The sequence below is a fragment of the Letharia lupina genome, assembly GCF_014066315.1.
Source record: "Letharia lupina isolate WasteWater1 chromosome Unknown contig_20, whole genome shotgun sequence".
Lineage (NCBI taxonomy): Eukaryota > Fungi > Ascomycota > Lecanoromycetes > Lecanorales > Parmeliaceae > Letharia > Letharia lupina.
The window spans coordinates 1,048,694-1,069,830 of record NW_023502989.1 but is presented as its reverse complement, the minus strand read 5'-3'; the positions used below and the strand labels follow the sequence as shown (position 1 = coordinate 1,069,830).

At 39.8% G+C, this 21,137-nt stretch overlaps 7 protein-coding genes across 7 annotated transcripts; 3 read left to right on the top strand and 4 right to left on the bottom strand.

Moving 5' to 3' along the window:
• Positions 1-4,935: 4,935 nt before the first annotated feature.
• On the bottom strand, positions 4,936-6,732 carry HO133_005136 (uncharacterized protein; the record flags this gene model as incomplete). Its single annotated transcript, XM_037296048.1, has 10 exons — positions 4,936-4,980; positions 5,028-5,099; positions 5,151-5,218; positions 5,272-5,326; positions 5,378-5,437; positions 5,492-5,884; positions 5,937-6,350; positions 6,410-6,465; positions 6,520-6,591; positions 6,669-6,732. The coding sequence occupies 10 exons, from the start codon at positions 6,730-6,732 to the stop codon at positions 4,936-4,938; spliced, it is 1,299 nt and encodes a 432-aa protein (XP_037148746.1).
• A 570-nt stretch (positions 6,733-7,302) lies between these two features.
• On the top strand, positions 7,303-7,828 carry HO133_005135 (uncharacterized protein; the record flags this gene model as incomplete). Its single annotated transcript, XM_037296047.1, has 4 exons — positions 7,303-7,325; positions 7,385-7,517; positions 7,579-7,657; positions 7,713-7,828. The coding sequence occupies 4 exons, from the start codon at positions 7,303-7,305 to the stop codon at positions 7,826-7,828; spliced, it is 351 nt and encodes a 116-aa protein (XP_037148745.1).
• A 615-nt stretch (positions 7,829-8,443) lies between these two features.
• Positions 8,444-9,099, bottom strand: HO133_005134 (uncharacterized protein; the record flags this gene model as incomplete). The annotated part of the gene is made up of 4 exons (XM_037296046.1): positions 8,444-8,499; positions 8,560-8,763; positions 8,822-8,910; positions 9,047-9,099. The coding sequence occupies 4 exons, from the start codon at positions 9,097-9,099 to the stop codon at positions 8,444-8,446; spliced, it is 402 nt and encodes a 133-aa protein (XP_037148744.1).
• Positions 9,100-9,665: 566 nt separating this feature from the next.
• Positions 9,666-10,334, top strand: HO133_005133 (uncharacterized protein; the record flags this gene model as incomplete). Its single annotated transcript, XM_037296045.1, has 4 exons — positions 9,666-9,837; positions 9,979-10,050; positions 10,104-10,191; positions 10,244-10,334. 4 exons carry the CDS (start codon positions 9,666-9,668, stop codon positions 10,332-10,334), a joined length of 423 nt encoding a protein of 140 aa, XP_037148743.1.
• Positions 10,335-10,882: 548 nt separating this feature from the next.
• Positions 10,883-12,313, bottom strand: HO133_005132 (uncharacterized protein; the record flags this gene model as incomplete). Its single annotated transcript, XM_037296044.1, has 3 exons — positions 10,883-11,522; positions 11,574-11,742; positions 11,794-12,313. 3 exons carry the CDS (start codon positions 12,311-12,313, stop codon positions 10,883-10,885), a joined length of 1,329 nt encoding a protein of 442 aa, XP_037148742.1.
• Positions 12,314-13,042: 729 nt separating this feature from the next.
• HO133_005131 (uncharacterized protein) lies at positions 13,043-15,663 on the top strand (the record flags this gene model as incomplete). Its single annotated transcript, XM_037296043.1, has 3 exons — positions 13,043-13,184; positions 13,242-15,153; positions 15,204-15,663. The coding sequence occupies 3 exons, from the start codon at positions 13,043-13,045 to the stop codon at positions 15,661-15,663; spliced, it is 2,514 nt and encodes an 837-aa protein (XP_037148741.1).
• Positions 15,664-16,590: 927 nt separating this feature from the next.
• On the bottom strand, positions 16,591-18,324 carry HO133_005130 (uncharacterized protein; the record flags this gene model as incomplete). The annotated part of the gene is made up of 2 exons (XM_037296042.1): positions 16,591-18,142; positions 18,194-18,324. The coding sequence occupies 2 exons, from the start codon at positions 18,322-18,324 to the stop codon at positions 16,591-16,593; spliced, it is 1,683 nt and encodes a 560-aa protein (XP_037148740.1).
• Positions 18,325-21,137: the final 2,813 nt, after the last annotated feature.

Sequence of the window (21,137 nt, the reverse complement as noted above, 5' to 3'; positions counted from 1 at the left end):
ATTTTTAAGAAGTTAAAAACTATTATAATAATTTCGATTATTTATTACTCTTAAATAAATAAATAATCGAAAAAAATAAATTAGATTATTAAGATTATTTTATAATTATATCTTATTACTAATATAAGTTATTAATTAAATATTTTTTTATTTTTTTAAATATATCTTAATAATTTAATTATATTAATGAAATTTATATTAAATAAAATTATCTATAGATTTTAGATAAGAGATACTCTAAGACTACTTATAGATTTATCGCTAGAAAATCTTAATTAATTATATTTTATTAAATAAAAAAAAATTAATAATATTATTACTTTTATTAATATTATAATAAAAACTCGTTATAATAATAATTATAAAGCTATTAATCTTTATAAAAAATTATTAATTTATCTAAGATTATATTATAGCTACTTTATTTTTAATATTAATTTTAAACTTTTTACTTAGAGAGTTAGATTATTTAAAATATTAAAGAAAATTAAAAATTTTACTTATCGATTAAATCTTTTAGATATTATATATATTTATTTTATAATATTTATAATCTAATTAAAATCTACTTTTAATTAATTTAAAGACTTTTATTATAAAAAATTATATCTATTATAACTAATAAAAAAAGAAGAGAAAAATTAAATAAATCTAGATTTTATTATTAGATTTCTATTATTTAAGATTAAGAAACTAAGTAATAGATAAAAATTTAAAAGAAATATTAAGTATCTAATATATTAGAAGTATTAGAACTAGTATAGATGTAATATTAGTATAAATAAGATAGAACTAGAATAATAAGACTATTAAATTATATATATAGAAAGAAGGCATAATATAGTAGGAGATACCTTCTATCAAGGCTCGCTAGCCATAAGACTAAGTGATATATCAAGGATACGCTCATAATATTACCCCCTCCTCTTAAAGAGCCATAGCCTCTATAGCTGATAGACCGAAGGTACAGGCCCATTATTTACCTTATATCTTCAAATATCTATAGTCCGTATAGGCCTTAATTAAAGAGAATTGAGATTCTGGAGATATAGCTATATCTTATCTATATATTAATAAAATTCTTTAAATCCTTCTCCCATTTAGTCTACTTATTATAGGTCTTGAAAAGAATTAAATAATTTCATTATATATATATATATTATACTCGCTAAAAATCTATAAAAATAAAGAACTTTTAATATTAGTATATTAGATTAAATTAGTATCTTTCTTCGACGACGACGGCGATAGTAATATTATATTTCGGAGATTCCGCTAGCGCGTTGTCGATAGCACTTTATTATAGCGTTATAAAGCTCTTAATTTAATAAGAATCTATAAAGAATTAAATAAATAATAATTAAAAAAGAATTTATTATATAATGGCCGCCTAATATAGTAAAGAAGAAATTAATAAAATTATATAATCTAATTAGTCGATATCTCCCGAATCGAATTAAGCTATAAATATTAAAACTCTAATTTAATATTAAGTAAGTTTCTTTATAAGATATTATATAATCGATATCGATAGAGACTATTAACGGTAATAATAAGATTCATAAATAACGTATTATAGTTTCGAAAGTTCTTTAGATATATAATAATAAGGGGAGCCTACTTAATAAGTCTAGTATAAGACTATTAATAAGCAATATAGATCTAAAGAATCGATTTTTTAATATAAAAAAAGGAGGCTATTCTAATATCGAATAGTTTTAATTTATCTAAAAATACGATATTTGAAGTATTATCGGGCTATATATTAATCTTAACTATATTTTATATAATCTAATCGTAGATCTTATATATCGCGATATCTATTGTTTATATTCCTCTAAATTAAAGCGAGGAATAATAGTATATTTATTACGAGGTTTTATTATATCTTTAAGTCTTATCTTAATATATTATTTAATAAATACCTTTAACTTCTTATCGATAAGTTTCTAGACTTTCTCTTAATTATTAAGATTTAATTATATAAAAAACGTCTTTAGTCGTAATTAAGTTTAATTCCCTTCGTATATAAGATCTCTATTTTTTTTAGAAAAGTTCAACTTACTAATTAATTCGAATATTATATATTTATCGTCATCTATTAAACGCTTAATCTTATATTTAGAATACTTTATAAATTATCTATAGAATTTAAAAAATAGTTAATTATATTATCTCTTTATTATATAATAGATTTAATAATATATATCTTTAATAATAAATAATAATATTTCGTATATATTATTTAAATGATTAAGAAGATTATTAACTAAAGAGTAGAAGCTATAACGTTATCTAGCAAATATATATTAAATAATCTTATCTTTAAGTCTTATTATAATATATATAATTTTAAAAGTATTAATAAAAAAATAATTATTATTATAAGTAAGCTTATCTTAAATTCTTATTTTCTAATTATTAAATAATATTAAATTAGTATTTATAAAGATAGATAAATCTAATAGCCTTAGACTAAGTGGCTATCTAATTTATAGTTATCAATTTACTCTAAATACCTCGAAATCTCGTAATATAAGTGATAATAAAGACGAGAGTAAAAGGGTAGAGATACCCGCCGAGTTTTAGCCCTACGTCTCCTCTTACTATCCTAATACCTTCTCTTAATTAATATAGAATAAAGAAAGAAGCGAAGCGGAGATATTAAACGATATTCTATAATATCGCTAATAAAGGTTCTTAGTAGATAGAGAACGCTACACCCATAGCATATAAAGTTATAGCGAATTTAAAGACGAATATCTTCTATATAAATCGTTATATATAAAGTAAGACTAGTTATAATATATAAATAATTAATAATATAAAGATATATATCTTAATATTAATATAAATAGATTTAAGTAAAAATTTAAGAAATTTATAATATATTAAATATAGATAAAAACGAAGTAAAGAGATCTCTAAAATTTCGATATTATAAAGATAGTAATAACTCGAGAAATATAATAGATCTCTATATTAAGAGTGTAACGTCTAAAATAATATTATTTCTTTATAAAAATCTATAACACTCGTTTCTTAATTAATTAGATCGTTATAAATATAATAAATACTTTAAATAGTATCTTTTCGAATAAAAGGAAGTTCGTCGAGAGTGTATTAGTCGATAATAGACTTTTTATAAGAAATAAAGCGAAGAAGAATTTCTTATATTCGATATAGAGAACTCATTTTTTAATAGTTTAGACTATTATTAATAATATAGATTATTTAATATAAGTTCTTTTAAATAATATATATAAAAGTTTCTATATAGTAGAAATACCCAGCGTTTTCTTTATTAAGCTCGATCGCTTACTTTAAGTAGAAAGTGAAAAAACCTATCAATTCTCTTCGTCGAGGGGTATACGAAGAAATCTTATTATAATATTAGAACTAGCATAGATATAATATTAATATAAGTAAGATAGAACTAGAATAATAAGACTATCGAATTATATATATAGAAAGAAGGTATAATATAGTAGGAGATGTCTTCTATTAAGGCCCGCTAGCTATAGAACTAAGTAGTATATTAAGAGTACGCTCGTAATAAGAAGAATAATAATAAAAAGTATTATACTTAGTATCTACTATATACTCTCTTAAAAATAAAGAATCTTATAATAAAATATAACGCTCGAATTTCTATTAATTCTATAAGAAGTTTAAAAAAAAATAGTTTATTACGTAAGTATCGGTTAAGAAAGTATTTACTCTATCGACTTTTAAGAAGTAAATTACTTCTATAAAAAAGCTAGATTATTCTCGAAAGAAAAATTATACTTCTCTACTATTAGTTCGAATAATTTTTAAGAATTCGACTTCGTCTACGTTATCGCTTACTTCGTTATTAAATCTTTCTATTATTCTTACTATTTCTACTACTTCTACTACTCGTTATAATATATAACTTCTTACTTAGTAAAACGTCTTTCGAGAAAGACTATTCTTGCTAAAAAAGGGTTTTTTTCTATAAAAATAGAATCTTACTATAGAAAGAGAAGGTCTATACTTATCTAAAGAAATTATTTTCTTTATCTTATTACGAAAAGAAAGAAAGTTTAATCTTATTTAAAGAAATAACTTTCTTTACTTTATTATAAGAAAGAAAGTTTATTTTATAAAAGAAAGATTATTCTTTATTTAAAGTAATAAGTTTCTTTTTATAGCGAGAATACTACTTTTCTTTCTTTCTTATTAATATATATTATAGATTATATTTAATAGATAGAAGCTAGTAACTAATAGCTTAGTATAGCTTAATATATATATTTAGATAATTAGATTCTATAGAAGAAGAATTATCTTTTTTTATCACTTAAGAAACGTCTTTCTTAGAAAGATTTCTAAGAATCTTATACTATTATAATAATTAAATTCTTACTTCTATATTAATATTTCTTAAATTTAATTATAAATTAACTTTTATTAAAGAGAGTTAAAAGTTTAAAGTAATTATAAAAGAATTTTTAATTTATTATAAAATCTTTTATATATATTATATTAATTATTTATTATAATATTATCTATATAATATTATTAATTTTTTTTATATAAATCTTTTAATATTTAAGAGATATAATATATTACGAGTTAAAAATAAAGCTTTTTTTAAGATTTTATTAATTATATAAATTCTAATATTTAAAATTCTTATTTAAATAGCTTTCGTAGGGGAGTGTAAGGGTCTAGCACCTCTCATTCAAGGGGCTCCTGCATCGCACTAGCGGCTTGGTAGGGTAGTCAGCATGGGTAACACACGAGAGGAAATTGTGTTGAGCAGGTGCTTGTTGTGTTCAAATCCATTCGCAGTTTGTCACGGATCTTCTTACTGATTTGAGGTTCGAGAGTGATTGAGGCTTTTATATACAGATTGTTGCAAACCCGAAGCTGTACGAAATATCGACGCTTGATCACTGGTAATCTGGTCTAACCCAGCAGCATCCTTCTTGGGTCCTCTATGTATTCTTTCACCTTTGAGCTGTCAGCTTCCTGTCTCAGCGTGGATATCAATAGCTTACCTTGACAAGAAAAACGACCGCTTCTCTGCCATCTAGCAGTCGGTGATCGTACGTAAGCGCGAGATACATCATCTGGTACTGGGTCAGTCGAATGTCGCTGAAGCTGGCAAGGAGAGTACGAACTGGGCGAATCTCCACCTTGCCATCAACCGCAACTGGCTTCTCCTTTATGGCGTGCAAACCGAGAACCGCTGAGTCATTATTAGTCAATCAAACGACCGAGTAACATGATGATGCACTGTACCAGTCTGCGGTAAGTTGATGATTGGTGTTCCCATCAACGAGCCGAAGACACCTCCCTGGACTCGATTCAGAAATAAGCGAAGAATTTCCTCACGTCAGTTACTCACATTGCTTATGGTAAACGTTCCCCCAGCCATATCCTCGATGGTCAACTTGTTATCACGGGCCTGGATATTGTCATCAACAACAACAGTCTCTACGAGCAAGCTCCTGGTTCATACCTTCTTTCCCAGCTCGGCAATTTCCTTTTCGATGCCAACCAAGTCCAGCGTCTCCGTATTACGCACCACAGGAGTTACTAGTCCCTTTTCAGTAGCTACGGCCACACTGATGTCAACGTAATCCCTGTAGACTATCGTGTCACCTCCACCTGGGCCCTCGATGGAGGCATTGACGGCGGGAATATCTCTCATCGCCAGAATGCAGGCACGGGAGAAAGCGCTCATGAAGCCAAGCTTAACACCCGTCTTCTTAAGCACTTCATCCTTGTATAGTTTTCGGAACTGCATAAGGTTCGACATGTCTACTTCATTGAACGTTGTCAGAGAAGCTGCGGTATTCTGAGATTGTTTTAAACGCTCGGAGATGCGCAAGCGCATGCGATTCATTTTTACCTTCACGTATGGTTAGTCGCTTCTGCTTTTCTCTGACCATGGCGAAGCTTACCCGACGTTCTTCCCGATTACCCAAGGGTGCCGTATCCTTTGACTTAGGCTCTGGCTTCTTCGACTCCTGAGGCTTGGGTGACGGCTCTTTGTGCTTGGAGGGTTCCTTTGGGGGCGGACTAGGCTTGCTCTCCTGCTTCGATGGTTCTGACTCCTTCTCAGAAGAGGGCGGAGGAGGCGGCGACTCTTGCTCTGATTTCCCCTCATCTTTCTGTGGCTCAGGATCAGATGAAGTTGACTGCTCGTCAGGCGCTGGCGCTTTCGGTTTCTGGCTTCCTTGTTGCTTCTCACCGCCCTTCGGAGGCCCCCCAAGCTCCAATTTTAGAAGATCTTGCCCCACTGTGACTGTGTCTTCCTCATTCGCAAGGAACTCCTTGATGGTACCTGGCTCGGGCGCATTTACGGCAACATCAATCTGATCGTGATGGTGTGTCAGTGAAGGGACAGCGCGCAGCCTAGGTGAACAACGTGTACCTTATCCGTTTCGATTGTTGCGATTTCTTCGTCCTGCTCCACATAGTCTCCAATCTCTGCACGGTACTTAGCGTTCCGTTGCTCAATTCTGAATAATCCAATAGACCAACGTTTTGACCATTGCTTGAGAGTGCCTTCCGATATAGATTCTGCCATCTCCGGAACCTTGACGACTTTATCCGCTAGCAAAGCGTCAGAGTATCCCTAAGCACCGGATTCCAGTAGACGCACCATAAAGCCGGGTCTGTGTCAAAGGGACATGCTTTCTTTGCTTCTGCATACTGGGTCTGACATCTTGTGAGCACCACCACAAAGTCTACCATTGCTAAAGTTTACCTAATTTCCCTCACGGAGGCCAAGGCAAGCTCAAGTCGAGGCTGCACATGATAATTGCAAGCACAGGAGGGCAAGACTCGGGTACCGATGGGAGCTCTTGCACTGCTGCGCGAAAGCAACGGCCCTCGCCGTAATGGTGTGGACGAAATCGACCCCCTCCAACATTGCCGACTCGCCATGTTGCGACAAGAGGGTCCCGTAGGACGAACGCGAAACGGGGGGGCCGCCAAAGAGAGGATATGACTTGGGGACTTCAAAGAAATGTTGGCGCTCAATGGCTCATGACCGTTGTATGTAGGCAAAGTCGTTAGGGAGCTTCGCGGGAGCGAGCTTATGACGGGAAGCGGAGATTTTGGGGTTGTGCCAAGCCTTGGCAAAACGCTCATTCTTTTCTAGGAGTACCGCACCAACACCCTGCCAGTACTTCCAGTTGACGTATACTATTAGGCGGACTTCGCCCGGACCGGAAAACCCTATTGGGTGCAAGTGAGTCGTTTGACATCCTGAGTCAGGATTCCACTGAAGTCCTTAGAGCACCAAGCCTCATCCCAAGCATTATGACGAGCAAGCAAGCAGTCACGTATGTTAAGGACCTCCCTGTGCTTCTTTCTCTTGCCCTGGGCTGACACTAAGCTCCAGCTCGCTATATCGGCGAAGCCTCAAGCTCGCTCTCGATTGGGCCGTCCATCGTTACATCTGGCGCGGTCAGGCGCAATACATCCGATCTCTTTTTGACGCCAATAGAGATGTGCGAGAGCCGCGTCAGCAGCGAGTAAGTCGCAAGAGGAATTTCAGTGCTATCTCCAAGACAATATCACTGACGGTACAATTAGGTACTGTTTCAGGAGACAGAGGCATTGCTGGAGAAATGGAAGCACCCCGACCCGTATAGACCCCCTACAGCTCCAGGCGGTACGTTGTTCTTGTTCTTTACAGTAGCTAGAACAGGTACTTACGATTCCTACAGGTTCAAAATACGAGAGAAACATTCCACCACCAATCCTAGACCGTATGTACATGAAAAGCACTGCCTTGCGGATCGCTGGCTCACATCACGTAGCTCCTCCTCATATGACTCTGTAGGAAATCCCCTCCAGGCCCGATAGGTAGGCCGAGGTGGCCATGGGCTTCTCGCGACAACCTCATCGTGGGAAGCAGTATTCATCATTTCCGTGTCTTCGAGGCGACTGGAAATTTAGGTTTCAAAAACTTTCTGAGGCTTTGAGAAATAGAGCATAAAGACTCGTCGATGTCTCCGTAATCATGTTCCAGACTTCTTTAAATCCGTCGCATCTTGTATTTCAAGGTCTTTGGCCTTCACTTCCGCATGTGTAAAAGGTGCAAGGAGAGTCCGAACACCAGGTGACGAACTGGGCAGTACAGTTGTTTCGAAAGACAAATCAACGCAGCTGCATTGCGGACTCTTGAAAAATAGAAACAGTGTCCTTTTGGTTTGGACCTTGTTCTGAGAGCAAGACAGGCGGTAATTATGATGAAAAGCGTCAAAAATGGTTGATTGTGTTTTGGATGGGTATGATCAGATTGATTCTCGGGTGTCTAGAATCATGTCGCTGCCGTGGACATAATGTACATCCCTAACGCACCACGATGCCATTGACCTGGCTTCCCCGAACCCCATTATCACGTGAAGCAAGTAAAAGAAACCATGAACCTGCGCGCCAAAGCAATGAGACCACCCTACAGCTCTTGAGAAGCCGTCTTCCCACCCTTAGTCGTCTTCTTGGGGAGGAGATCTGGAAGAAAGGAAGACATGTCAGTGTGATTACGTGGGGGGGCGGATCAAGGCAGCTTACTCTGGTGAATGTTGGGAAGCACACCGCCCTGGGCGATGGTGACGTGGCCGAGAAGCTTGTTCAATTCCTCGTCATTGCGAATGGCGAGCTGGAGATGGCGGGGGATGATACGGGTCTTCTTGTTGTCGCGGGCGGCGTTTCCAGCCAGTTCGAGGATCTCAGCAGCTAGGTACTCTAGGACCGCGGCGAGATAGACGGGTGCACCTGAAAGACCATGTTAGAATAAGAAAGACGCGTCCAACGCGACACTTTGGATTCATACCAGCACCAACACGCTGGGCGTAGTTGCCTTTCCTCAACAGGCGGTGAACACGGCCGACTGGGAATGCGAGACCAGCTTTGGATGAGCGACTGCAAGAGATGTACGTTAGCTGCAGTCCAGTATCCTTTGAGTGTGTGGAGCAGATATTGGGTTGCGCATGAAGTTTACTCGAAATGGAAGACGCGTCCGATGAGCACAACAAGACAGGAGAAGGATGAGGCTCACGATTGGGCGGTCTTGCTGCCGCTGGCCTTGCCTCCAGATTTACCTCCAGTCATTTTGATGGATTTTTGAGAGCGAAAGTTGAAGGTGGGTGATGTTTGGGTTGAGTTGGTGTTGGTGATGGATGCAGGCGTAAGTTCGATATGTAACGTGTGGATGGTTGAGTGAAAGAAGGAGGTTGTGAGGCGGATGGGGATTAAGTAGTAGCAGCGCAAGTGGGTTGATGTGGACGGGCAAGTAATGTTTGCTGAGTCATGTAAGAAAACCAACCAAAATGCGCGAAGTTTTGGGGGGGGGTTTGGTAGGTGAATGGTAAAAATCATATCACTAGGGCGGGGAAGTTTACTAGGGGAAGCCTAAAGTAAGTACCTTACAGAGTTACAGGCGCAAAATGTTATGGTCTCGGTTAGCCTTTTCGACTAGTATTGTTTGGAGGACGCGCCAAGCAAATCACGACTGCCGCCAGCGAGTATAAGTTCGCTCGCAGCCCCGTAACTTCTTCATCTTCTCTCATCAATCTCATCCAACAACGAAATTATCTTGCGCACCCATATCAGCCAAACTCATACATCACTCTTCAAACCAATTCTCCTTCCCAGTCCAAATCTCTAATTTATCAAATATGCCTCCCAAGGCTGCTGAAAAGAAGCCCTCCACCGGCGGAAAGGCACCTGCTGGCGGAAAAGCACCTGCCGAGAAGAAGGAGGCTGGCAAGAAGACCGCGGCGCCTACTGGCGACAAGAAGAAGCGCAACAAGACAAGAAAGGAGACCTACTCTTCCTACATCTACAAAGGTACGAATATCTCACTTTTCCCTGCTTTCTGATCGTGCCTACTCGATTACATTGTCGCTCCCACTGTGTTGGTTGGACCTAGCCGATTCACTTTTTGTTCTCATCTATTGCTCGAACATTACTGACGCGTCTTTTTTTTAGTGTTGAAGCAAGTCCACCCCGATACCGGTATCTCAAACCGTGCCATGTCCATCCTCAACTCCTTTGTCAACGGTAAGGGATCCAAGGTTTCGGTCCTCAATGACACATCTAATTTTGATCTACAGATATCTTCGAGCGCGTCGCTACCGAGGCATCCAAGCTAGCTGCATACAACAAGAAGTCCACCATTTCCTCCCGTGAGATTCAGACATCGTAAGTCAAGTCTAGACGTCATTGCCTGCCTTGGCCGCTTACTTTCCTGCAGCGTCCGACTCATCCTCCCTGGTGAACTCGCCAAGCACGCCGTGTCGGAAGGCACAAAGGCCGTCACTAAGTACTCGTCTTCCACCAAATAGGCTTCTCCACCGTGGTCGGAGCTTTGGCATGCGATATCTAAGGGGTTGAGCAGGAGGCGCGTCCTTTCTCGGTGTTCTTCGGGTTTTTTTCATAATGTGATACGGGATTGCTTGATCCGGAGCCAAAGGTTTGCTCTGTCTGCATAGGGGTTGAGACTTGGCTGTACAATACGATGACCAAGAGCAAACGATGAAATCTCCTGCCAAACCATATCTCTATTCACTGTGACGCTTTCTGATCTATTGAATCTGGAATCTCACACTTTGATGCTCGCTTCTCCACTCTTTGCAAGGCTTGTGATCTCTTAACAGGCGCATGAGGGCAACCTTGCGAGCAGCGCTCATTGCGGCTTGACCTTGCTGTACTAGTGACTACACTAAGACAGCACATGTCCGGTCCTTGGTGGTTGCACCCAAGGCATCTCCCTCTCGAGTGTTGGAAACGGCTTCGAATATTATCATTCCCCGGTCGACCAAAGTTGAATTTTCTTTGACGTTCTTGAATTTCAGAAGTGGCAAACACTATTCATATTACAACGTACGTCTACTTAATCCTGGGGACGCTCGACCATCTCGCCATCATCCCCTTCATCCTCATCGTCAAGAGTCTCCACATCATCTACTGCACTCTTCCTCACTGCACCATGCCCATGCCCATGCAACGACGGTTCTTCGTCAGCTACATGGACAACTGGTTTCCCTGACGCTGTGCCAATAGCCCTCCGCCAACTCTTCCAGTCCTCTTCATCTTTGATAAGGAACGCAATAAGCATACTTGGATCCATATCCTTGAGAGGAAGTCTGCGAAGTCTTCGAGTGTGGCAGGAGCCTATCTCTTCTTCGGTGAAGTCTGTGGGATTTTTGTGGAAAGGCAAAGCGGGACGCGTGACATGAGGATCTAGGTAGAAAAATTGATCTCCCTGAATGCCAAAGAAGTAGTGCGAGGACGAAGGACGACCACCTGCTATCCCCACAGACTGGGGCAGCTGTAGCGACGCTTTCAATGCTTCCCAGTAAGCTGGTGTCACTCGATCTATGCCCAGCCTGATTCCTACCAAGATGAGCGTTGGATTGAAGGTGCCGTCACTCGCTTTGGCAAGCTTGAAGAAGCTGTCCTCATAGACGTCCGCACCATCACCGTTCACGTAAACTTTCAGTCCTGTACCTTGATACTCATGTGACAACGCTCTGCAAATTGTCAGCACCGAGCATTGCAGGAGCGGCATTCACAGGACTTACTGTATACATCTTGCGGTGGCAGATGGTCCGAACCACTCCCCGGGATGCTTCCCGCAGGCCGAAGCACCGTGTTCAACAAACCGATGTATCGAAAAAGGAGCGTTAGGATCATCAGAAAATAAAGAGAGAAGTTGTCGCTCTTCGTCTTGCCTCCTTCCTCGTCGCCAGTCTGATTCTCTATCAGTTCAATCTGGTGGATGTCACGAGCCACAACGCTTACCTCTTCCCAGGCGCACCATAACCAAAGCGTTCGCAAGAAGACTTTGTCCAGACCGTATCATGCACCCCCAGCCTGTGTCAGACGTGAAGCCTCCTTGATCCCCCAGGCTGCGCAAGCGTACCGAGAGAGTCATTGAGGCGTCGGATGATTTCTTGATTGCAGTAAAACTGGAGCGGTAGGTAAACCAAAGCCGCGACTCGCAGTCATCCAGAAACTCCGAAGGCCACCCTCTGTCTGCTTCGCTATCATGCGACTGTGCCTCGGGCTCTCCCGCTGAGGTCCGGTCTGTCGCTGCGAGCTTGACCCTCTTTGCATCTTGATGACAGTCCTGGCCATCGAGAGCTGGCTCTTTCCTTTTAGCTTCAGATTCTGGATCCCGTGATCCGTTCGGCGTACACCGAGTAACGTATTCTCTGCCCAAGCACCATATGCAAGATACTGAAGCATTATCGTTCTTTGGCTCGGGGTCCCAGAAAGCCTGCACAATCCGCTTGTAGCGGCCAAAGTCCACGCTTGACATCGCTGGTTGAAGGAAAAGTTGAGTAGTGGGCTAGCTAATGAATGAGAACACCCCTTCTTCTAAAAAGACCCTTGCAACAACAAACACTTGTTTCTTACGAGGAGGACGGGAGCAATGCGTCACAGCGCAGCGGTCGTATCTGACAGATGAGATAGATGGTAGGGAATAGGGTTTTGGCTTCATGAAAAGATGGTAAAGATCTCAGGCTGTTCTGTGATACGGTTGTGGACGCTTTACATGTGTCTGTCTCAGCTGCATGATGCGTCGTCAATGAGCCAGTCACTCCAACGGCTTGGTATCATCTACTGCGGTCCAAGTGTCAGCACTTTCAGACCCTTAAGGAAACGATGAGTATGTAGATAGATATACGTGAAGTCCCGAATGCGCATATGCTTCCAGTCCAGACACTGGGCAAGAAGATCTTTGGGACCGACTCGATGTAGAGTTAAAAGAGAGATCACATAGTGTCACAAGTTGCTGTTTTGCCCTAGGCCGCCGTCACTTAGCTCTAAAGTAGTACTTAGCAGGCAGTCACGCCGGTCAGGTTACCTTAACACTGGATAAGTTCCCGAACGCTAAGATTAGATAGGGCTGCCTACAAATAGACAAAATGCACACCGACGCACGTAAATCGTGCCACAAGAGAATCAACCTTTTCCATTCTATCTGTGTGAGTGAGTGTCTTGTGACTGATCCGTTCATCCATTCATTCACTTGTTCTGTCATTCGATGATGGGAAGGGGTAGAGGGGGCGTGCGAGGCAAGGGTGGAGGTGGGCCTTCACCAAACAAAGCAGGTGCTCGCGGTGGTTTACGTGCTTCCTTCGGGGCCTCTACGAATAACAGTGACCTTGATACAAAGCAAAGCAATGGTCAGTGGAATAATCTCATGCTTTAAGAGGAACCTTGCGGCTTACATGTAATGCAAGGATTCACTCAATCACATTTTTCTTTGAGTGAAGAAGCTCGTAACACAGAACGTCATCATTCGTGGAATTCTGATTTGAAACTCCGGCATTCTCGCGTTCCTTTCATCAGTGCAGGCACTTCTACTGTCGAGGACCTGAATCCTGTTATCCAGAAAAGCAAAAACAGTGGTGAAGTCACAGAGAGCTCCTTCCAAGAAAAGAGCAGAGCACCTGCCAAGGCTTCCGAGAACCAATCCACAACATACGTTGTGGCGCCTGACGGACAAATGTCAGAAATGACATTGAGAGACCTGAAATCTGCCACCGCCGCTCAGGCCAAGTCAGACGGACTCGACTCGATGTCCAAGCGAAGCAGCGTTCAACTGGGTCTTAAAAATGCGGAAGCGAGCAAGGAAGTCTTCTTCACCGATCTTAAAGGCGCAGATGAGCCGGTGCATACAGGTCTCGCGCCACCCGTAATAAGACGTTCGTCATCCCCTTCGGGCTCCGATTCGAGTGGGGAAATTATCATCTTTGCTGGTAGACGGCACTCGCGCAAGAAAGACGACCAAAAGCATACCTCAGACGCCCGATCGAGACGCTTGAACGGACAGGGAATCCAAGATACGTTAAACCCCTCTGACCACGGTAGCTTCATGGCCACCGTGGTAGACGACCCCATAAACGTTAGAACTGAAAGAACACAAAGCGCTCCGAAACAGACACCATCAACCTTCTCACTGTCCGATCCTGAGAGGGCATCAGGTCATCTCGATGGCAATCCGGGGGTTACTGCGATCAAATCTGGGCGAGGAAGACGCGGGAGACACTCAAGGAAAGAAAGGAAAGACGAAGGGATATTAGATGATTACGTAGCAAATCTTCGCGACGGAGGTGATTTGGAGGCTTTTGCTGAGAGTTCCATGCTCAACCAACGCGATCTTGGTGGTCCTTCTACTGCCGCATGGCAGGACGAAGTGAAATCTCCCACAACGGGGCGCGTGGAAAGGAAGACCTTGACGAACACCGAGGAATGGGACAGCGCAGACTTAGACGATTTCGATGAGTTGAGCACATCGAATGAGACTCTAGATAGCATAGAGCAGGTTCTTTCGAAGCGTGAGAGACCGTCTGGAGTGCAATACCTCGTAATCCGGGCAGGTTACACTGTTGATGGCGCTCGCTGGTTTCCTATTAGCTCACTCAACATTCCTGGCGCCGAAGCATTGATTGCAGAATTCGAGGACAAGGCAGAGTTGGATCGCCTGCTTAACGGTAGCGATGTGTCCGATGCAAGTCTCACTTTAGACGAGCAAGAGGCACAAGACTTGCAGGAGGATTTGGATGACCAAGAAGACAAAAAGGATCTTGAAAATAGGAGGAAGGAAAGAATGACGGACGAGCAAAGAGCAACGTTATTGTCAGAGCAAGAGGAGCTTGGGCTGGGACCTAATGATCTGATACTTTGCCACGAAGGTGATGTTGGGACAGACAGCGAAGAGGAATCACAACTCGACGGGCTGTGGGAACGAGCAGTGACTCATCGAGCGCCTTCCAAGTCGAAGAGAACAAAGCGGTCTCGGTCTACTTTCCCTTCTGCAACAGCATTCGCTGATATTCTTGACCAAGATCCATATGATGGCTTTGATGTCATGGATCAACAGAGGCCAAGCCTGCGCAAAAGACCTAAGGGTCGGCGCGGAAAGCTTTCCATGGAGCTGTCTGACTCAGAGCTTGAGCAGTCGATACAAACAGCTTGGGAGAAGGATCGGACTAAAAAGAAGTTGCGGAAGCAGAAGCGTGAAGAGCTTCGGGCGCAAGGACTCTTGGGCAAGAAAAACAAAATTGATTTGAGGGCAAAGTACTCTGAGGGTATATCAATGACCGAGGTGAAGAAGGAGATTAGGGATTTCCTTCAATCATCAATGGAAAGGTACGTCTCTTCAGCTTCACTGCCTATCATCAATTTTGAAAGAGATCCAGTCTACCGCTTCCACCAATGGCCCAGGGAGATCGCAAAATGGTGCATGAGATTGCCAATGCCTTCAGATTAAAGTCTAAATCGATCGGCGGCGGTAAATCTCGATTTCCTGTTCTCTACAGGACTTCTCGAACGATCCAGTACAATGACGAGACTTTGAAGGCCGCGGAATCTGTACTGTCTTCGGGGCGCTTCTTTCCGCGCATGGACGGAGCAAAAAAGAAGGGTGTCCTGGCAGGCAGGGGCCGCCGTGGTGGAGCTGCCAGTGCTAGTGTTTCCTACCGAGACGGTGAGGTCGTTGGGGCCGCGGCTCCCGAAATCGGCCAGGAAAACAGAGGGAGGACGATGCTGGAGAGGATGGGCTGGAGTACCGGCACAGCACTCGGTGCTTTGAACAATAACAGAGGTCTTGTGCAGCCCGTAGCGCAAGTGGTAAAGACTAGCAGGTCAGGTTTGGGCTAAGTTCACTATTTTCGCAGCTCGTCGGGTGTGTTCTCACTGGTGTATACGGATTACTGTATCTGTATCTGCATGTGCATCGTTTAGATGAGGCTGGCTAGCCCTCTGTTTCGGGCGTCGCTGGAGTACCTTGCACAGCGTGCTAGGCCGGCAGGATAGAGAGATGCCCATTAGAGGCACGGTCATACGCCTGAGATTTTACAGTCCAAGGAATTGAAGAAAGAATCACCTCAACTTGGAGCGAGATAGAGCAGATAATAATGGACAGTGATGAGTATCGGACTCTCCTCTCTCAGTCGTCAGGGAGCGAAATTGTTTCTTCGTGGATGACGCGAGCCAAAAGCTACCCTTCACGGCCACTCTCGGATGACGTTTCCTACCTAATTTGCCAGGCTGCATCTGGTAGGAGCGTGAAGTGTGGAGTGTGAAGTGTAGAAAGCGGCCATGATTTCAAGATTTGGTAGTAGGTAAATGTCACATTTTTGATTAATGGCTTAAAAAGTAATCCGCAGTGCCGATTACTCTCAACCTAACACATTCTTTGACTAAGGTAGTTGATGGCGGCCACATAGCGGCATTTGACGCTTGAATTAACATGACAAGGGCCTGAAGTAGATAGGTAAGTACAGCGTTCTGGTTTTCTGATATTCGATTTATGGTTGCTTGACAACAATGAGTACAAGTAGCCTCAGGGGTAGAGTTAGGAGAACAAGTGCGATTTCTGCTAGTTCATATGATGCGCCGGGAAAAACTCTGGATTATCATTGGTATGCAGTGTAATGCTCTCAATCAGCGTGCGAAGCTGTGGGGGTATCTAGTCTCTTTAATCCAACGCCAGCGCTATGCAAAGGCTCAATCAGAACGAACAAGCTGCGTTCCTCTCACATGATATTTTCCCCCTGTCAAATGCTGCCTTTCTGCTGCTCGGATTCATCGCTTCTTTCCCTTCCCTCCCTTTACAGGCTTAGAAACAGGCTGTGCGTGACCAAGGTCTTTAATGTGATTGAACAGCCTTGTCTTTGTGGGGAACCCAGCTTGACAGGAGGCACACTTGAAACCTGCTTCAGGTCCTGCATTTGCTGTCGACTTCTGAGCAACTTTCTTAGCTCGCTTCTCCTTAGCCTTGCCTATCCTCGGCTGCGCACTCGCATCACTGTCTTGGTACAGCGACTTCGAAGCCAGGGTTTCGGATAAATGATCGATGTCTTCGTGAATTGCCTGCTCTGGGCCACCGAGAATACGCTTCTCTAATCTTTCACGTGTTGTGTACTCGTCATTTGAAGAGCTTCCCGGCGGGTCGTCCACTGCGATTAGACCTGAGATATCGTCGGGAGACTTTCGAGGGCTTGCTTTGGAACCGTCCAGCCTTTCTACGTCGGACTGCTGGTCGGATTGCCCATCCAAGAGATTAATGTCATCCCTCTGCTCGACCGCGGCCTCCGCATCAGGCACCACATCAGCCTCTTCAGACTCCATGACATTACTGGCGTCTGGCTGGTGTGTACTCGTCTCATCTAGCTCCTCGAGGTGAAGATCCCTACCTTCCTGCTGCATCTGCCTTCTGAGATGCTGCACGGCCCTGACGTGCTTTCTGCTTTTCTCGTGAGCTTCGTACTGTTTCTCACTCTTGAAGCTCTTCTTGCACACCACGCACTCAAATTGCTCCTCGGCGGCCTCATCAGACTCGACAGAATTCTCGGGCTCTTGAGACTCGCTGGATTTCATCCATCCTGGCATGGGTTCCTGTTGCGCGTATTTTGCTTGATTAGCTGCCCTTGATCTAGCTGCTTGAGCGACAGCAGTGTCCCTCAACAACTTCTGCCTTCCGGCTTCACTTTGTGTATTGGACCTGAATCTGGGGTCACGCTTTTTCACGAACGCTACGAGTGATCGAACCGCGTCGTTGAAATTTCGAATACCTTCCTCTCGAAAGCGCTTGTTTTCTTTTTCCATCATGCGTCTTACCCGTCGATCTGGGGCTTCGGAGTAATGATAGACGTCCTGCCAAGAGAAGCTCTTTTTAGTCGCAAAATCGTTCCATGCAACATAAAATGGCCTGACAATGTCATCGTAGACGTCGCCTGCGTGGCCGAAGGAAGGATATGTGATAGGATCAAGCCCCTCCCACTCACAGGCCAGCTCCTCCTCCCTTGCAAGAGTATCAAAAGCCCGTCTGAGGGCAGTGTAGAAACCCGTATCTGAGTCTGTGAAATCTAATTTCCCACGAAAATTGGTGAACATCCTAAGTATATCATCGGCTGTTGTGATCCGGACATTGTGTTCATAACGCTCCCCAGATACATCGTCTTCGTTACGCAGTATTGCATCTCGATGTGAGTCGTACCACGCCCTCTCTTGCGGGTCTGATAGAACCTCATAGGCTGACTGCACATCTGCGAACTGTTGTGTGGTTGCCTCGACGTTCCCATAGTTGCGATCTGGATGGAGCTCCAAGGCCTTTTTGCGGTAAGCTTTCTTGATCCTTGTCGGCATGTCAGCTTGAAGACTGGTCTTCAAATTCTTCTGCACTCACTCATCCTCAGAAGCTTGACGATCGATCCCAAGAAGTTCATAGTAGCAAGCTTTCACCCCACCAGCGGCTCCCCGCCCACAGCCCCCAGATTCACTGCTACCGCCCGCATCTGATGACTGATTTGCGCCCATACCGGAGGATCAGTTGCGCAGATGAGCATATTCAAATTCTTTGAGAATATCACCATTTCCTTGATTCTTACTTCATACTTGCTGGATTGATTGCCTTACTCGTATATACCCGGAAGTACCCGATGCCTAGTAATGCACGGTCTAAAATCCACTACAGTAGTTCGTCCTATCATAATAGTAATATAAAAAACCTAAAAAACTAAATAATAGAACGTAAAACAAGGTTTCTAAAGCCGTAAAAATCTTAAAAATCGTAGTTGTATTAATAACGTTATATAGTAATACGAGTAAGTCTATGAATTAAATTCATAACCTATTTTTTTAATTAGGGCTGTCGAGTAAATTTTGTTAGAATTTTAGATATGTGATGTGTAGAACGGACGGATTTATTCTTTAAAACCTCTCCGAGGCCAGGTCCTAAATACAGTACAAAATCAGGTGGCTGGAAAACACGGTGGCTGGGATGCGCGGGGGCCACATTTCGACAAATTTGATGAGCGATCTTTGGTGAGCGATCTTTAGTGAGCGATATTTGACCTTGTCTTTGAAGAATCATAAAACTAAATTCTAAGATTTTTTCATATTCAAAAAGCGCAAATTGCGGTCTACAATTTAAAAACAATTACTAAATTTTAATAGAAGATAGTAAAATTATTAAATAATTGAAAGTAGAATAAAAGATTTTAATAATTACGAATATTAATTTATTTATCTATAGTATCTAATTAAAATACGTAGCGAATCTAAATTTATAATTAGTTATATTATATATATATATAAATTTAAGATTTTTTAACTTAATTCTATCTTATTCTTTTATATATATTAATAATAAAATTAATTTAAATTCTATAAGTCTTATATCGCGTAACGAGATATAAATAAACTCGAGATAAATTTTCGAAAGAGTATTCTCTAAAACTTACTCTCGAATTTATTAAATTTAAGATCGTATATTATTAAATAGCGAATATTATCGAATATATACGAGTAGTTCTTAAACGCTATCTTTATATTTCGACTATCGTATTAAATATAAAGTAAAGGATTTTCGCGATTTAATTTATTACGCGTATATAAAGAAGATATTAAGAACTTATATAAATAGAAGAGAATATAGATTTTATAAAAGAAGACTTCGAATAATCTTAAAGATCTAGTTAAGTAAGTTATATTAAAATATAAATATTATCTTAATTAAGCTCTTTTAAATATATTATCTATTTTTAATAATAAGTATTATATATATATATATTAAAATATAAATATTATCTTAATTAAGCTCTTTTATATATATTATCTATTTTTAATAATAAGTATTATATATATATATATTATTAGAGAATCGATAGAAATAGAAATAAATATATTCTTAAAGTAGTAAAAATAGTTATATAGTATAAAGAAAACGTATATTAAGAAATTATTATAATTTAACTTATATATAAGTATAGTATAGAAGATATTAATTATTCTATATATCTATAGAATAGATATATATAAAGAGAGACGTATTAAGAGTTTAATTAAAAAGATATATCGAGTATAAAGAATTAATTCGTAATAAATATCTATAAATAATAAGAATAGTTATATTCTTATAATAAGAAGTATATATATATAATTTTTTCGAATATCGAAAAGATATAAAGATATTATATTAATTAATAATATAAATCTCTCGAGATCTTCTATTATAGAAAAATCTTTAAAAGTAACTATTAAAGTAAGATATCGAATATTTTTAATTCGTTTAAATATATATTATTTAATCTTTCTTCTATAGAGATTTAATTATTATAGTTATAGTAATTTAATTATAGTTATTATAGTAAATTCTTCTCTTATATTAGTATATATAAAAGAATAAGATAGAGCTAAACTAGAAAACCTTGAATTTGTATGTGCAGCCAATTATAAATTCGAGGTTATTACGCCTTTTGGCTAGACCGGCTGAGTCACCGCGGGTAAACAAATTAGCGTCCGCAACCATCAAAATCTTCAGCCCTCTCAAGCTCCCTTATCAAAAAAATAGGTGTACATTAAATATAGAATAACTTTTTTGTTTTCTATTAAATTTTGAAGATTTTTTTTTGAATTGTAGAACGAAATGTGGGCTTTCAGATAAAAAAAGAATTTCTAAATTTAGTCTTATAATTATTAAAGCGCAAGGAATTCAAATATCGCTCACCAAAGTTCGCTCACTAAAGATCGCTTACCAAATTTACTCGACAGCCCTAATTAAAAAAAATGGTTATGAATTTAATTCATAGGCCTTTACTCGTTACTATTATAATATAATATTATCTAGATATATAAAAATAATAAATTAAATTATAGTAATATTCTTCGCTTATTAAATAATAATTTAATATAAGATCGTAAAGAGTATATAACGTAAAATCTTAAAGATTAAATCTATATTCTTAATATTAAGAGTCTTATTATCGCTTAACTTCTTTATAATATTTATTATAGTATTCTTCGTATTTATCTATAATATTAATCCCCTCCTTTTTCAATTAAGTATTTTAATTAAGTACTTTAATTTAGTACTTTAATTTAATACTTTAATTAAGTACTTTAATTAAGTAGTTAACTAATTAATTAATTAAGTAATAAATTAAGTTATTAGTTGATTAATTAGCTAAGTACTATTAAAGACTTAATAATATATATAATAACTCTTAATTAAAGTATAAAGAGAATACTATTTATATAGAATAATTATAAGTATAAGTTTTATAGTAGAGTAGAAAAATTAAAAGATCTTAATATACTAAGTTTAATTAAACTATAATATAAGTAAAATA